The 13,555-nt window shown below is 46.2% G+C and overlaps 1 protein-coding gene across 3 annotated transcripts in view; it reads right to left on the reverse strand.

Annotated features, from left to right (window-relative positions):
- Window positions 1–13,555, reverse strand: part of C6 (complement C6) — a 38,602-nt gene continuing 25,047 nt past the window's right edge. The window contains exons 15-18 of one of the 3 annotated variants that reach the window (XM_076362658.1): window positions 12,795–12,930; window positions 12,177–12,267; window positions 2,857–3,098; window positions 1–924 (exon numbers count right to left, since the gene is read on the reverse strand). In XM_076362658.1, the coding sequence (XP_076218773.1) occupies window positions 743–924; window positions 2,857–3,098; window positions 12,177–12,267; window positions 12,795–12,930 (651 nt within the window). In that variant the 3' untranslated portion in view covers window positions 1–742. The other 2 variants (XM_076362657.1, XM_076362660.1) reach the window with 2 other exon arrangements.

Below are 13,555 nucleotides of genomic sequence, written 5' to 3' on the forward strand. Positions count from 1 at the left end.
TTGCTCATTAAATTCTTCTTTTATATTTAAGCACAAACATGTGTTTAATGCACCTCGAGGTGTACCATAAAAATTCCCCAACAGTGTATAAGGCTCAAAACCAACAAACCAACCCAGAAAGCAAACGCTTCCTCCCTTCAGTTACTCTGATTAAAAATCACATGGTTTTGAAGACTTCACTCAATATTTGCATATTTGTGGTTTTAAGTATTTTGTACTGCTCCCTGAATTTGTACCATGAATGCCTGTACAGGTAGCCTCCTTCATGACCCTGTTAGGTGCCAGAGGGAACATACAATGATGCTGAAGTTCCTGGTCTGCCTGCCTGGATGATACAGCAGGTACTCAGCCAGCGAGACAACCAGGGTGCACAGCCATCACAAGCACAGGGACAAAGCAACAAATGGCTGAGGAAAGGAAAAGTCTCATCCAGAACCAGGGGAGACCAGAGGCAATACTCCTTTTTCTCCCTTCCCATCCGCTCCCCTCCCTCCCTCTGCACATCCACGGAGTTACCAGCAGTGAGAGCAGTCCCTATACCCCACATGCCCGGTCATTTTCAGAACAAAAAAAGCCCACTGACACCCTTCTCTCAAAAATCTGTTAAGTGAGCTCTATTTTTTTTTTTTTAGTGCTTTGTTTTTGATCTACTTGTCCTTTCATAACCAGCCAAGTTGTTCCCAGGAAGGCTCAGCCTGCACACGGTGGGATGATCATGGTGGCTGCCAGGATAGCTGCCAGGTTACACCAGGCAGCTCCCTGGCTCCAGCACCTCCACTTTGATGCCAGCACACTTCATGGCTGCCAGTGTGCAATGACTGACTGTCCTTCTCCTCCCTGTCGACTCCATTTGGATGCAGTGAAGGTGGCTCTCTTCTTTGGGGCACTGGTAAGGCATCAGGCAGGAGCACTGCGTCTGTGTCTCTGGGAATGAACGTGTTGGAATTTTAGTTGCAAATGTCATAACTAAAAACATATTTTACAGTTTGACAACATTTCAAAGTCCAACAGGAAAAAACACTATTGGAGGCTTGTGATACATTAGTTACAAAAAGCCTATAGTGCATACACTAGATGGTAGGGTATTAGGAATAGAGGCAAAAGCAGCTTTAAATACCAGTTTTTGCAGCAGTGGCCCATACAGAAGCAGAAATGAAGTATCTAACTATTTTTATCCACTGGCTTTCCCTGACCTTTCTTATAAACAAAACGATATTAAGTTGACTTTCTGTTCCCCATTATCCTTGCACACAATGTTGCTGTGAAATGGAGTCTTAAGGTCCATATTGTGTCAGCTCCTATTTCATTAAAGCTCCCTTTATGAATGCTAAGCTACCTGCTGCTGGCCTGTGGTAAAGCTCAAGTCCTGCCAGTTATTTCATTACCCATTTCTGATCTAATCAGATTCTGACTCTTTATATTCTTTCCCAGAAATTCCCTAGGCAGGCAACTAAGTTTCTGCCTTCCCTTTCTTAAAGCATATGAAAAATATGTGTTTTCCTCCATTTAGCTGCTTTCACATGGTACTGCAGTATCTTCTGCCTCTGTGTTGATACCAACTACTCGTTCTCAGGAAAACCAAAACTTCCATTTCCTAAATGTTTGTGCATACTCATGAAAAAGAGGACTTTTGTGGATGTGGTGAGGAGGAAAGTCCAATTCAAACTTCTTGAGCACCACAGTGAAAACTTACTTTATTTAATGTAATGTAACTCTCTCTCATTTTTTCTCACTGAACAGGGCTCTTCTGAAGGCTTTTGAGAGAAAAACACTGAGGTGCTGGCTCAGGATCCAGCTTTAAGTGACTTCTACAGTGGGAGCAGATCTAGGCTTCTTAGGGGCTCTGGAATAAGTAAGCCAAATATTTTTTGAAATTATAGCCACCTTCCCAGGAGCCCAAGGTGCCTAGAGGCTCCACCACAGCATGTCATTCAAGGGGCACACCTGATCGTGCCCTCTGCTTCAGCCCCACAGGGAACAACATCTCATGCAGTAATTTTACAGCCACCTACTTCAAATCCTGTGCTACAGAAATCTTGCATCTTCAAAATGGGGTTTTAGGATTGCTGCACACTGCTGTTGCTTTATTTACCATAAGTAGACAAGGTGTGATAAGGATCATATTTGTCTATGGAAGCAAGTGAAGGAATGAGCGTAGTGCTCACTCCTGGCGAGTGCTTGATGTGCGCGGAGCCAGCCAGCACCTCAGATATTTACAGGAAAACCCACTGCTCTTATCACCAAGATACACAGTAAATAGCTAAGTTGCACAACAGTGTTTATGAAATAATCCTCTTAGGGATTTCACCAGCTTAGCTAGTTCATTAAAACTCTTAATAAACACAGCTTTCACATATGGGCATTTGCAAATTCTACCATTAAAATCCCATTAAGCCTGATGGCCCCAGTCTTGCTTTTTAAGTAGAATCATGATTTAATTTCACAATTTAATTATATGTTATAGAGGGTGTGGCCCGAATTAACTCCTGAAGTACAAACTAGTGGTTATAGTAGCCTCACAGGGAATGGGTGATAACATTGCTATGTTTTTGTGATTAAAGATTCAAATGTTAATTCTCCTGAAAAAGTTCCCTTAATCTCAAAGTTCCTTTTGTGCCTTACTAATGGGAAGTGGCAACGCTGCACCACTTGCGCCTAAGGGAAAAGGCACATATCTAAGTGTAACACTTGGTAGCAGGGACATGGGACTGACCACACTTCCACGCTCTTCTCACTGTAAATTGCTCAGATGGACAACAATGCCTGTAAATCCCATTCTTGGAGCAGTGAAGGAGTCAGCAAATTTTATTTTTAGATCCAAAGGACTGGATAAATCCCACCATTCAGAAGTCGTACCTGGACACTCCTCCCAGTCATAGCAGGTGTCATAGCCACAGGGCACTTTCTTCAAGCTATTTGAAGAGAGCTTTGCCCTTTCAATAGCCCAGTCTAGGTTGGAATCACCATGGCAAGGGCCAGCATGCAAGAAATGAAATGACTGCTCTCCAAGGCACATTTCAGCTGAATACTGACAGCTGGGCTTGGTCACATTCTGTTCAGAAACAGCGTGTAACACACAGATGTCTTCTGAGTAGTGGCTGCCCCAAGGAAAAAAAGAAAAAGTATTTTAGCAGGCTGTGGAACAAGTCCATGCTTCTAAACACTCCATCAGCATTGGATGAAACACAGCAAAGCCATGGCAAGGTTGGATATCTGTCTAAAGACCTAAGGCTGTCCCAGCTACTGTGGGACCTGGACCTGATACAACATAGTGCTGTGAGATGAAGTTTTGGTCCTGTCCAACCAATGGGAGGTGAAGGACATGTGCCTGCACAAGAAAACAGGAGGTGCTGTTACCTCCACAAGGCATGTGAAATTTCCACAGGCCCTGGGGTGGCTTGTCTGAGTTAATGCAGCCCTGCAGCTGTGTGTGCAAGTCTGCCTCTGAGGCACAGTTAGTTTGGGGCCAATGGCAGGCAAACCCAGCCATGTTGCTTGTAGCTTCTTTCTGTATTGCTTTTGGTTCCTGAGTGGATTTGTTCTCGGCAAGTGCAGGCATTTCCAAGCAGCATCATTTTGTGGAGCTTAGTCATTTCCCAAAGAGAGGGAGCAATACAGCTTACCTTGTTTATGTTTCTGAGTTAAGCTTATAGCTTTAGTCAACAAAACCTCTCTAGTTTTCAGAGGATTTGGCCTATGTACTTTTGACAATGACTATCACCCTCTGAACATGCTCTACCCAAGGACTCTTGAGAGAGAAGATACCTGGTTATTTAGGCGTTGACATGAATGAGGTGAATCCCATGCCAAGGGACTTGCCTGTAGTCCCACAGGAGCCCTGTGGTGGAATGTGTGTTGATCTCAGCCCTACAACTGCCCACCTCATATTCAATCTGTGCTCATCTTTCCTATCTCCAGCACCACACCACACCTCCACCTGGCCAGTCGTACTAAAAATCCTCTAGGATAACGCTCTATTCACTTGAAGGCTCAATGGTCTGTGCAGGTCATGTTGTGTAAAGAGACAGCAAATCCAAGTCTTACGTATTTTTATATGCTCTGGAGACTGAAACATACAGTGTATTTTGCATCCTGTTCATCTTTAAAAGGTGAATCTCAAACACAAGGAGTGTGACCTATTATAGCAAGGTGATCACAGTGAAAATATAGGAATTGGATGAATAAAGAAAAAAAAAGGAAGAGTTGGGATCTCCAGTAGCAGATGGTAATGTAGATTAGAAGGATGCACCATGGTGTGCCATTTGATTAATGGCATTGTTCATTTATTTCATAGGCTATAAATGGGTCTGTAATTTGGATACAGAGGCATAGCTGGCTAAGATCTGAACAGAGAGTAGCCCTGTGTCCTGGTTTCAGTAGGGATAGAGTTAATTTCCTTTCTAGTAGCTGGTACAGTGTTTTGGATTTAGGATGATAACAAAGTTGATAACGCACCGATGTTTTAGTTGTTGCTAAGTAGTGCTTACACTAGCCAAGGACTTTTTAGTTTTCCATGCTCTACCGGCTGAGAAGGCTGGAGGTGCACAAGAAGCTGGGAGGGGGCACAGCCAGGACAGCTGACCCAAACTGGCCAAAGGGACATTCCATACCATGTGACGTCATGCTCAGTACATAAACTGGGGAAAGCTGTCCCGGAGGGCCGCTGCTCGGGGACTGGCTGGGCATCGGTCGGCGGGTGGTGAGCAATTGTACTGTGCATCACTTGTTCTGTGTATTATTATTATTATCATATTATTATTATTATTATTATCATTTTATTTCAATTATTAAACTTTTTATCTCAACCCACGAGTTTTTTCTCACTTGTGCTCTTCCAATTCTCTCCCCCATCCCACCGGGTTGGGGGGAGTGAGCGAGCGGCTGTGTGGTGCTTAGTTGCCGACTGAGATTAAACCACGACAGTCCTTTTTGGCGCCCAACGTGGGGCACGAAGGGTTTGAGATAATAACAGATTAACTGGAGTGTATTAAGGAACTTATATTATATTAATAGTTGTTGGTCACAATGTTGGTTTCTCTGTTCTCGATATTGATTTGTATAATCTGCATCGTGCTCTTTTCCCTGCTGTACATATTAAAGATTGGTGTTGGTTTTTGCAGTTTGCTGTGGTCTGCAGTGATTAGTGATGTCTCGCTTGTGAGGTTTGTTTTTAGAACATTGACCTTGACGTTAGTGTGGTATGTAGATTTCGCAATGAAGCCATTACTGTACCACGGATACCATTTCGTGGAGACAACTAGCAATTACAGTAACTTTTCTGAGAGTTTTTTTTTCGGAGGAAATACAGAATGGCAGTGTCACTACCTTCTTCTATGATGTTTCCTCCTTCATTACAGTAGCTTTTCAGTATTTTGAACAGCCTTGGGTAGTTAAGATACTTCTATTAATACTTCTTGGGAATATTGTTTCGGTTTTGTTTAAAGTTGGTAAGCAATTTAAGAATATCATCCAGAGATCTGCCCCAAGGCTGAATAATTATGAGTGGCAGGGTGTGTGGGACAAGATGGGCAAGTACCTAGGCCAATGGGCACCCCCAGTGTTTTGGAACTTCACCCCTGAGCAAGTGCAGAATCCTGAAAAGTTAGTAGAATATTTGGACAAAGTATGCTGTCACCCTGGCAACTCCAGAGAGATGCAGATCATTGCAACGTGCTGGGGCCTGGCCCATGCCTACCGAGCCCTGTTCAACACCATTCAGTACCCTCAAAGGGAAGAGAAGGTCTCTGGCTCTGACAGTAAAACGACACACACTGCAGCCACTCAGACCTGGGCAACATGCCCTGTGGCCACTCCGACCCCAGCGACACGCCGTGCAGCCACTCAGACCCCGGCGACAGGCCCTGCAGCCACTCCGACCCCAGCGACATGCACTGCGGCCACTCCAACCCCGGCGACAGGCCCTGCGGCCACTCAGACCCTGGTGACGGGCACTGCGGCCACTCCAACCCCGGCGACAGGCCCTGCGGCCACTCAGACCCCGGCGACATGCACTGCGGCCACTCCAACCCCGGCAACAGGCCCTGCGGCCACTCAGACCCCAGTGACGGGCACTGCGGCCATTCCAACCCCAGCGACAGGCCCTGCGGCCACTCAGACCCCAGCGACAGGCCCTGCGGCCACTCCAACCCCGGCGACAGGCCCTGCGGCCACTCAGACCCCGGCGACATGCACTGCGGCCACTCCAACCCCGGCGACAGGCCCTGCGGCCACTCAGACTCCGGTGACATGCACTGCGGCCATTCCAACCCCAGCAACAGGCCCTGCGGCCACTCAGACCCCAGTGACGGGCACTGCGGCCATTCCAACCCCAGCGACAGGCCCTGCGGCCACTCAGACTCCAGCGACAGGCCCTGCGGCCACTCCAACCCCGGCAACAGGCCCTGCGGCCACTCAGACTCCGGTGACATGCACTGCGGCCATTCCAACCCCGGCGACAGGCCCTGCGGCCACTCAGACCCCGGCGACATGCACTGCGGCCACTCCAACCCCAGCAACAGGCCCTGCGGCCACTCAGACTCCGGTGACATGCACTGCGGCCATTCCAACCCCGGCGACAGGCACTGCAGCCACTCAGACCCCAGCAACACGCCCTGTGGCTGAACCAAAGAACCAGCCTGTGCCGGTATCAGTCGCCCCTGTACACAAGAAGAAATCTTGGAAGTGAAAGTCGTCTCATTTAGTAAGGGAGGAAGAAGCTTCTTCTAAAAGGGAAGCGGAGGAAGAACTGTACGAATACGCTGGAGAAGGGCCATCACGAGAACGGGAGGAGGAGAGACGGCCGCTGATCGGCGAGGAAGAAGAGGAAGAACTCATAAACGAGGCAGTGACCACCCGATCTCTATCTCTGAGTGAGCTGCGAGATATGCGAAAAGATTTCAGCCACCGTCCAGGTGAGCATATTGTCACCTGGCTGCTCCGATGCTGGGATAATGGGGCCAGTAGCCTGGAATTAGAGGGTAGGGAAGCCAAGCAGCTGGGATCCCTTTCTAGGGAAGGGGGCATTGACAAAGCTATTGGAAAAGGGACACGAGTCCTCAGCCTTTGGAGGCGACTCTTGTCAAGCGTGAAGGAAAGGTATCCCTTTAAGGAAGATGTCATATGTCGCCCAAGCAAGTGGGCCACCATGGAGAAGGGTATCCAGTTTCTGAGAGAATTAGCTGTGCTGGAGGTGATTTATGATGACCTGAACAATGAACAACTATCCAAAGATCCAGACGAAGTCAAGTGCACACGACCCATGTGGCGGAAGTTTATAAGGAGCTCACCATCGTCATACGCCAATTCATTGGCAGTGATAACCTGGAAAGATGGAGAGGAACAAACAGTGGATGAATTGGCTAGTCAACTCCAGCAATATGAGGAAAGTCTTTCTTCCTCCCTCGTCTCGGCTGTGGAGAAACTGTCCGAAAAACTGTCCCAGGAGATCCAGCAACTCAGAGAGGATAGGTCCTACTCCTCACCTGTATGGACCAGTATCTCGGCTATTAGAAGTAAGTGTTCTTTTACTCAAGAGAGAGAATATAAAGGGTACACACCACGGGGCACCCTATGGTTTTATCTGCATGACCATGGAGAGGACATGAGGAAGTGGGATGGGAAACCTACTGCAGCCCTAGGGGCACGGGTACGTGAATTGCAAGGGAAAACAATCACAGAAAGAGGTTCTTCCAGGAAAATTGCTGCTCCAGTTTCCAGCGGGCAGTTCCCCAGAGAGAGTAGAAGGGCTGATTTTACTCCTGATCTTAATGAAGAAACTTCTGACCCGTACGTACAAGAAATGAGAAATGAGTACTGTGATGAGGATTAGAGGGGCCCTGCCTCCAGCCAGGGGGAGGAAAGGGACAACCGGGTTTACTGGACTGTGTGGATTTGGTGGCCTGGCACATCAGACCCACAGAAGTATAAGGCTCTGGTAGACACCAGTGCACAGTGTACCCTAATGCCATCAAGCTATACAGGGGCAGAACCCATCTGTATTTCTGGGGTGACGGGGGGATCCCAACAGCTAACTGTATTGGAAGCCGAAGTGAGTCTAACTGGGAATGGGTGGCAGAAGCACCCCATTGTGACTGGCCCAGATGCTCCGTGCATCCTTGGCATAGACTACCTCAGGAGAGGGTATTTCAAGGATCCAAAAGGGTACCGGTGGGCTTTTGGTATAGCTGCCTTGGAGATGGAGGAAATTAAACAGCTGTCCACCTTGCCTGGTCTCTCGGAGGACCCCTCTGTTGTGGGGTTGCTGAAGGTCGAAGACCAACAAGTGCCAATCGCTACTACCACGGTGCACCGGCGGCAATATCGCACCAACCGAGACTCCTTGATTCCCATCCATAAGCTGATTCGTTGACTGGAGAGCCAAGGAGTGATCAGCAAGACCCGCTCACCCTTTAACAGTCCCATATGGCCAGTGCGGAAGTCTAATGGAGAGTGGAGACTAACAGTAGACTATCGTGGCCTAAATGAAGTCACGCCACCGCTGAGTGCTGCTGTGCCGGACATGCTAGAACTTCAATACGAACTGGAGTCAAAGGCAGCCAAGTGGTATGGCACAGTTGATATTGCTAATGTGTTTTTCTCAATCCCTTTGGCAGCGGAGTGCAGGCCACAATTTGCTTTCACTTGGAGGGGCGTCCAGTACACCTGGAACCGACTGCCCCAGGGGTGGAAACACAGCCCCACCATTTGCCATGGACTGATCCAGACTGCACTGGAACAGGGTGAGGCTCCAGAACACCTGCAATACATTGATGACATCATCGTGTGGGGCAACACAGCAGGAGAAGTTTTTGAAAAAGGGAAGGAAATAGTCCAAATCCTGCTGAAGGCCGGATTTGCCATAAAACAAAGTAAGGTCAAGGGACGTGCACAGGAGATCCAATTTTTAGGAATAAAATGGCAAGATGGACGTCGTCAGATCCCAATGGATGTGATGAACAAAATAACAGCCATGTCTCCACCAACTAGCAAAAAGGAAACACAAGCTTTCTTAGGCATCGTGGGTTTTTGGAGAATGCATATTCCAAATTACAATCTGATTGTAAACCCTCTCTATCAAGTGACCCGAAAGAAGAACGATTTCAAATGGGGCCCTGAACAACGACAAGCTTTTGAATAAATTAAAGAGGAGATAGTTCACGCAGTAGCCCTGGGGCCAGTCCGGGCAGGACAAGATGTAAAAAATGTGCTCTACACCGCAGCCGGGGAGAACGGCCCTACCTGGAGCCTCTGGCAGAAAGCACCAGGGCAGACTCGAGGTCGACCCCTAGGGTTTTGGAGTCGGGGATACAGAGGATCCGAGGCCCGCTATACTCCAACTGAAAAAGAGATATTAGCAGCATATGAAGGGGTTCGAGCTGCTTTGGAAGTGATTGGCATGGAAGCACAGCTCCTCCTGGCACCCCAACTGCCAGTGCTGGGCTGGATGTTCAGAGGGAGGGTCCCCTGTACACATCATGCAACTGTGGAGTAAGTGCTACATGTGCATCATGCTACATGGAGTAAGTGGGTTGCACTAATCACACAACAGGCTCGAATAGGAAACCCCAGTCGCCCAGGAATCCTAGAAGTGATCATGGATTGGCCAGAGGGCAAAGATTTTGGAATATCGCCAGAGGAGGAGGTAACGCATGCTGAAGAGACCCCAAGGTATAATGAACTACCAGAAAATGAGAAGCAATATGCCCTGTTCACTGATGGGTCCTGTCGTATTGTGGGAAAGCATCGGAGGTGGAAAGCTGCTGTATGGAGTCCTTTGTGACAAGTTGTAGAAACTGCTGAAGGAGAAGGTGAATTGAGCCAATTTGCAGAAGTAAAGGCCATCCAGCTGGCTTTAGACATTGCTGACCGAGAAAAGTGGCCAGTGCTCTATCTCTGTACTGACTCATGGATGGTGGCAAATGCCCTGTGGGGGTGGTTGCAGCAATGGAAGCAGAGCAATTGGTAGTGCAGAGGCAAACCCATCTGGGCTGCCGCATTGTGGCAAGATATTGCTGCCCGGGTGGAGAACCTGGTTGTAAAAGTCCGTCACGTAGATGCTCACGTACCCAAGAGTCGGGCCACTGAAGAACATCAAAACAACCAGCAGGTGGATCAGGCTGCTAAGATTGAAGTGGCTCAGGTGGATCTGGACTGGCAACATAAGCGTGAATTATTTATAGCTCGGTGGGCCCATGACACCTCAGGTCACCAAGGAAGAGATGCAACATACAGATGGGCTCATGATCAAGGGATGGACTTGACCATGGACACTATTGCACAGGTTATCCATGAATGCGAAACATGCGCTGCAATCAAGCAAGCCAAGCGGTTAAAGCCTCTCTGGTATGGAGGATGATGGCTGAAATATAAATATAGGGAGGCCTGGCAGAGCGATTATATCACACTCCCACAAACCCACCAAGGCAAGCGCCACGTGCTTACAATGGTGGAGGCAACAACCGGATGGCTGGAAACATATCCCGTGCCCCATGCCACCGCCTGGAACACTATCCTGGGCCTTGAAAAGCAAGTCTTATGGCGACATGGCACCCCAGAAAGAATTGAGTCAGACAACGGGACTCATTTCCGAAACAATCTCATAGACACCTGGGCCAAAGAGCACGGCATTGAGTGGGTGTATCACATCCCCTATCATGCACCAGCCTCTGGGAAAATTGAATGATACAATGGACTGTTAAAGACTACGCTGAGAGCAATGGGTGGCGGGACGTTCAAACATTGGGATACGCATTTAGCAAAGGCCACCTGGTTAGTCAACACTCGGGGATCTGCCAATCGAGCTGGCCCTGCCCAGTCAGAACTTTTACGTACTGTAGATGGGAATAAAGTCCCTGTAGTGCACATAAAAAATATGCTGTGGAAGACAGTCTGGGTTATTCCTGCCTCAGGCAGAGGCAGACCCATCCATGGGATTGCTTTTGCTCAAGGACCTGGGTGCACTTGGTGGATAATGCAGAAGGATGGGGAAGTCCGATGTGTACCTCAAGGGGATTTGATTTTGGGTGAGAATAGCCAATGATCTGAATTATGTGACGTTAAGTACTAATTATAGTTATAATAATTATACTAATAATACACAGATATACTAACCATACTAATAATATTATATGCCATACTAATGTTATTACAATAAGAATCACCCAGACTAATGAAGAATAACTTCAGTGAAACCAAGCAAAGCACAGTGATGATGGTACCAGAACTGACTTCAACATGAAACAATCCAACACCACATACCATCTCCATTTTTCCTGCCCTGGAAGATTATTACGACAGATGGAGCCCGAAGTCATGGACTAAATGAACTCACCGAACGTTTTAGAGGGATGGCCCACAGACTAAGGGAATGAGATCTGTGTGTGTGTGTGTGTGTGTGTGTGTGTGTGTGTGTGTGTGTGTGTGTGTGTGTATATATAAAAATAAAAAGAAGGGGGTGGTGATTAATGAAAATGTACTGGAAAATGTGAGACTTGAGCATGACGCAGATGGTATAGAATAAGGGGTGGATATTGTCCTGGTTTCGGCAGGGATAGAGTTAATTTCCTTTCTAGTAGCTGGTACAGTGTTTTGGATTTAGGATGATAACAAAGTTGATAACGCACCGATGTTTTAGTTGTTGCTAGGTAATGCTTACACTAGCCAAGGACTTTTTAGTTTTCCATGCTCTACCGGCTGAGAAGGCTGGAGGTGCACAAGAAGCTGGGAGGGGGCACAGCCAAACTGGCCAAAGGGACTTTCCATACCATGTGACGTCATGCTCAGTACATAAACTAGGGAAAGCTGGCCGGGGGGGCCGCTGCTCGGGGACTGGCTGGGCATTGGTCGGCGGGTGGTGAGCAATTGTACTGTGCATCACTTGTTCTGTGTATTATTATTATTATCATATTATTATTATTATTATCATTTTATTTCAATTATTAAACTGTTTTTATCTCAACCCACGAGTTTTTTCTCACTTGTGCTCTTCCAATTCTCTCCCCCATCCCACCGGGTTGGGGGGAGTGAGCGAACGGCTGTGTGGTGCTTAGTTGCCGACTGAGATTAAACCACGACACCCTGTCTTTTGTTACTCTTTCTGTTTTGTGTCACAATGGATTCTTGGTCTATCAGTGGAGAAACTTCAACCTTTCTTTTTCTAATTAAAGTACTTAACTTACCCACAATCTTCTTCTGGAGACATACAAACACACTGAGATCCAACCTGCTTTTGTCCTGGATTGCAAACACCTCTAATTTTAGTTTGCACATCTGAAACAAAAGAGTGAGAGCTATTGTAACTAGTAACAAAGTGAACAGAAATATCTTAGACTCCTGCCGTAAAACCTAAAATGGATTTATTTCCGTTTATCCCATATTTCTCTCTTCAAAAGCTGCCGTCGTTGGGATTCCACAAGTACACATCAGTCTTTACAAAAATCACTGGAAAATCCTGTACAAGAAGAGAAGCTAAGTTTCAATAAAATGCATTCTGCTACTTTGCTTTCATAAAGCCTTGTTAATACAGCTGGGGTTTGTTTTGTTTTTAATGAAACAGTATCTCAATTTAATAATTAAAGTGTACAGTACATTGCATCCAAAATTTCTGAACTTAATGCAGAAGTTTGGAGCTGAAATTATATGGCACTGTGGTAGGCACAAAGTAAAACCAAAATTAACAAACAGTTGCTATATATCTTAGAACCAGTCATCTGCCTCCTAGTTCTGGCTAGCTAAAATAAACTGTGCTGTTAATACCAGCAGTATAGAAACAGTGAAGTATCTCCAGGCATACTAACCTTTTTCACATGTAATAGACCTCAAAATAGGAGGTATCCAGGACAGGTCTTTCCCACAGGTATACCGTATTTGACCAGTGACTATAAACCCAGCTCGGCAGCTCAGCTTCATGGTTTCACCAATGTTGTACTGTTGCTTAAATGGGGAAATTGTGACAGTGTCAGATGTTTGTGGCCTGAGACATACCGAGGCTGTAATAAACAAGAAAAAAGTATAATTCTTGTTGTTTTTATGGTGTGCGGCTATTTACAGCAAGTCATAATGCTTCAGCTGAAGAGCCATAAGACACTCAATAACACTGAACATTTGACTGACATTCAAAACTAATAAATATTTAACATAATTAAGTCTAGAGATTTTCAGTGCACTGTCAGTCTTTAAAAATATTTTTCAATCAATAACTAAATAATTACAATGTGTTTCTAATGTATGCTACTGTGAGTAATTTAATTTTACAGTTTAAAAATAATAAGAATGGCATTAACAGCATATTTTAATTTTTCTTTTGTAAATGTATTTTTTCTTTTGTAAATGAAGCTATTAACAAAACAATTAAAATTAATGGCAATAGAAAGCTCATAAGTATATTCAGGTAAACTTTTCTGATAAAATGTCAATGAAAGTCAATGAAATCACACTGAGTTCTAGAAAAGTACTGGAATCTCTCCTGTTAGCAAACCAAGATCAGTTCTGATCCTTAATTCTTAATTGGACTCTAAATACTTCAAAGCATTGATTTACTGAGGGGATTTTCAAGGCA

This window comes from Aptenodytes patagonicus, chromosome Z (assembly GCF_965638725.1).
Source record: "Aptenodytes patagonicus chromosome Z, bAptPat1.pri.cur, whole genome shotgun sequence".
Lineage (NCBI taxonomy): Eukaryota > Metazoa > Chordata > Aves > Sphenisciformes > Spheniscidae > Aptenodytes > Aptenodytes patagonicus.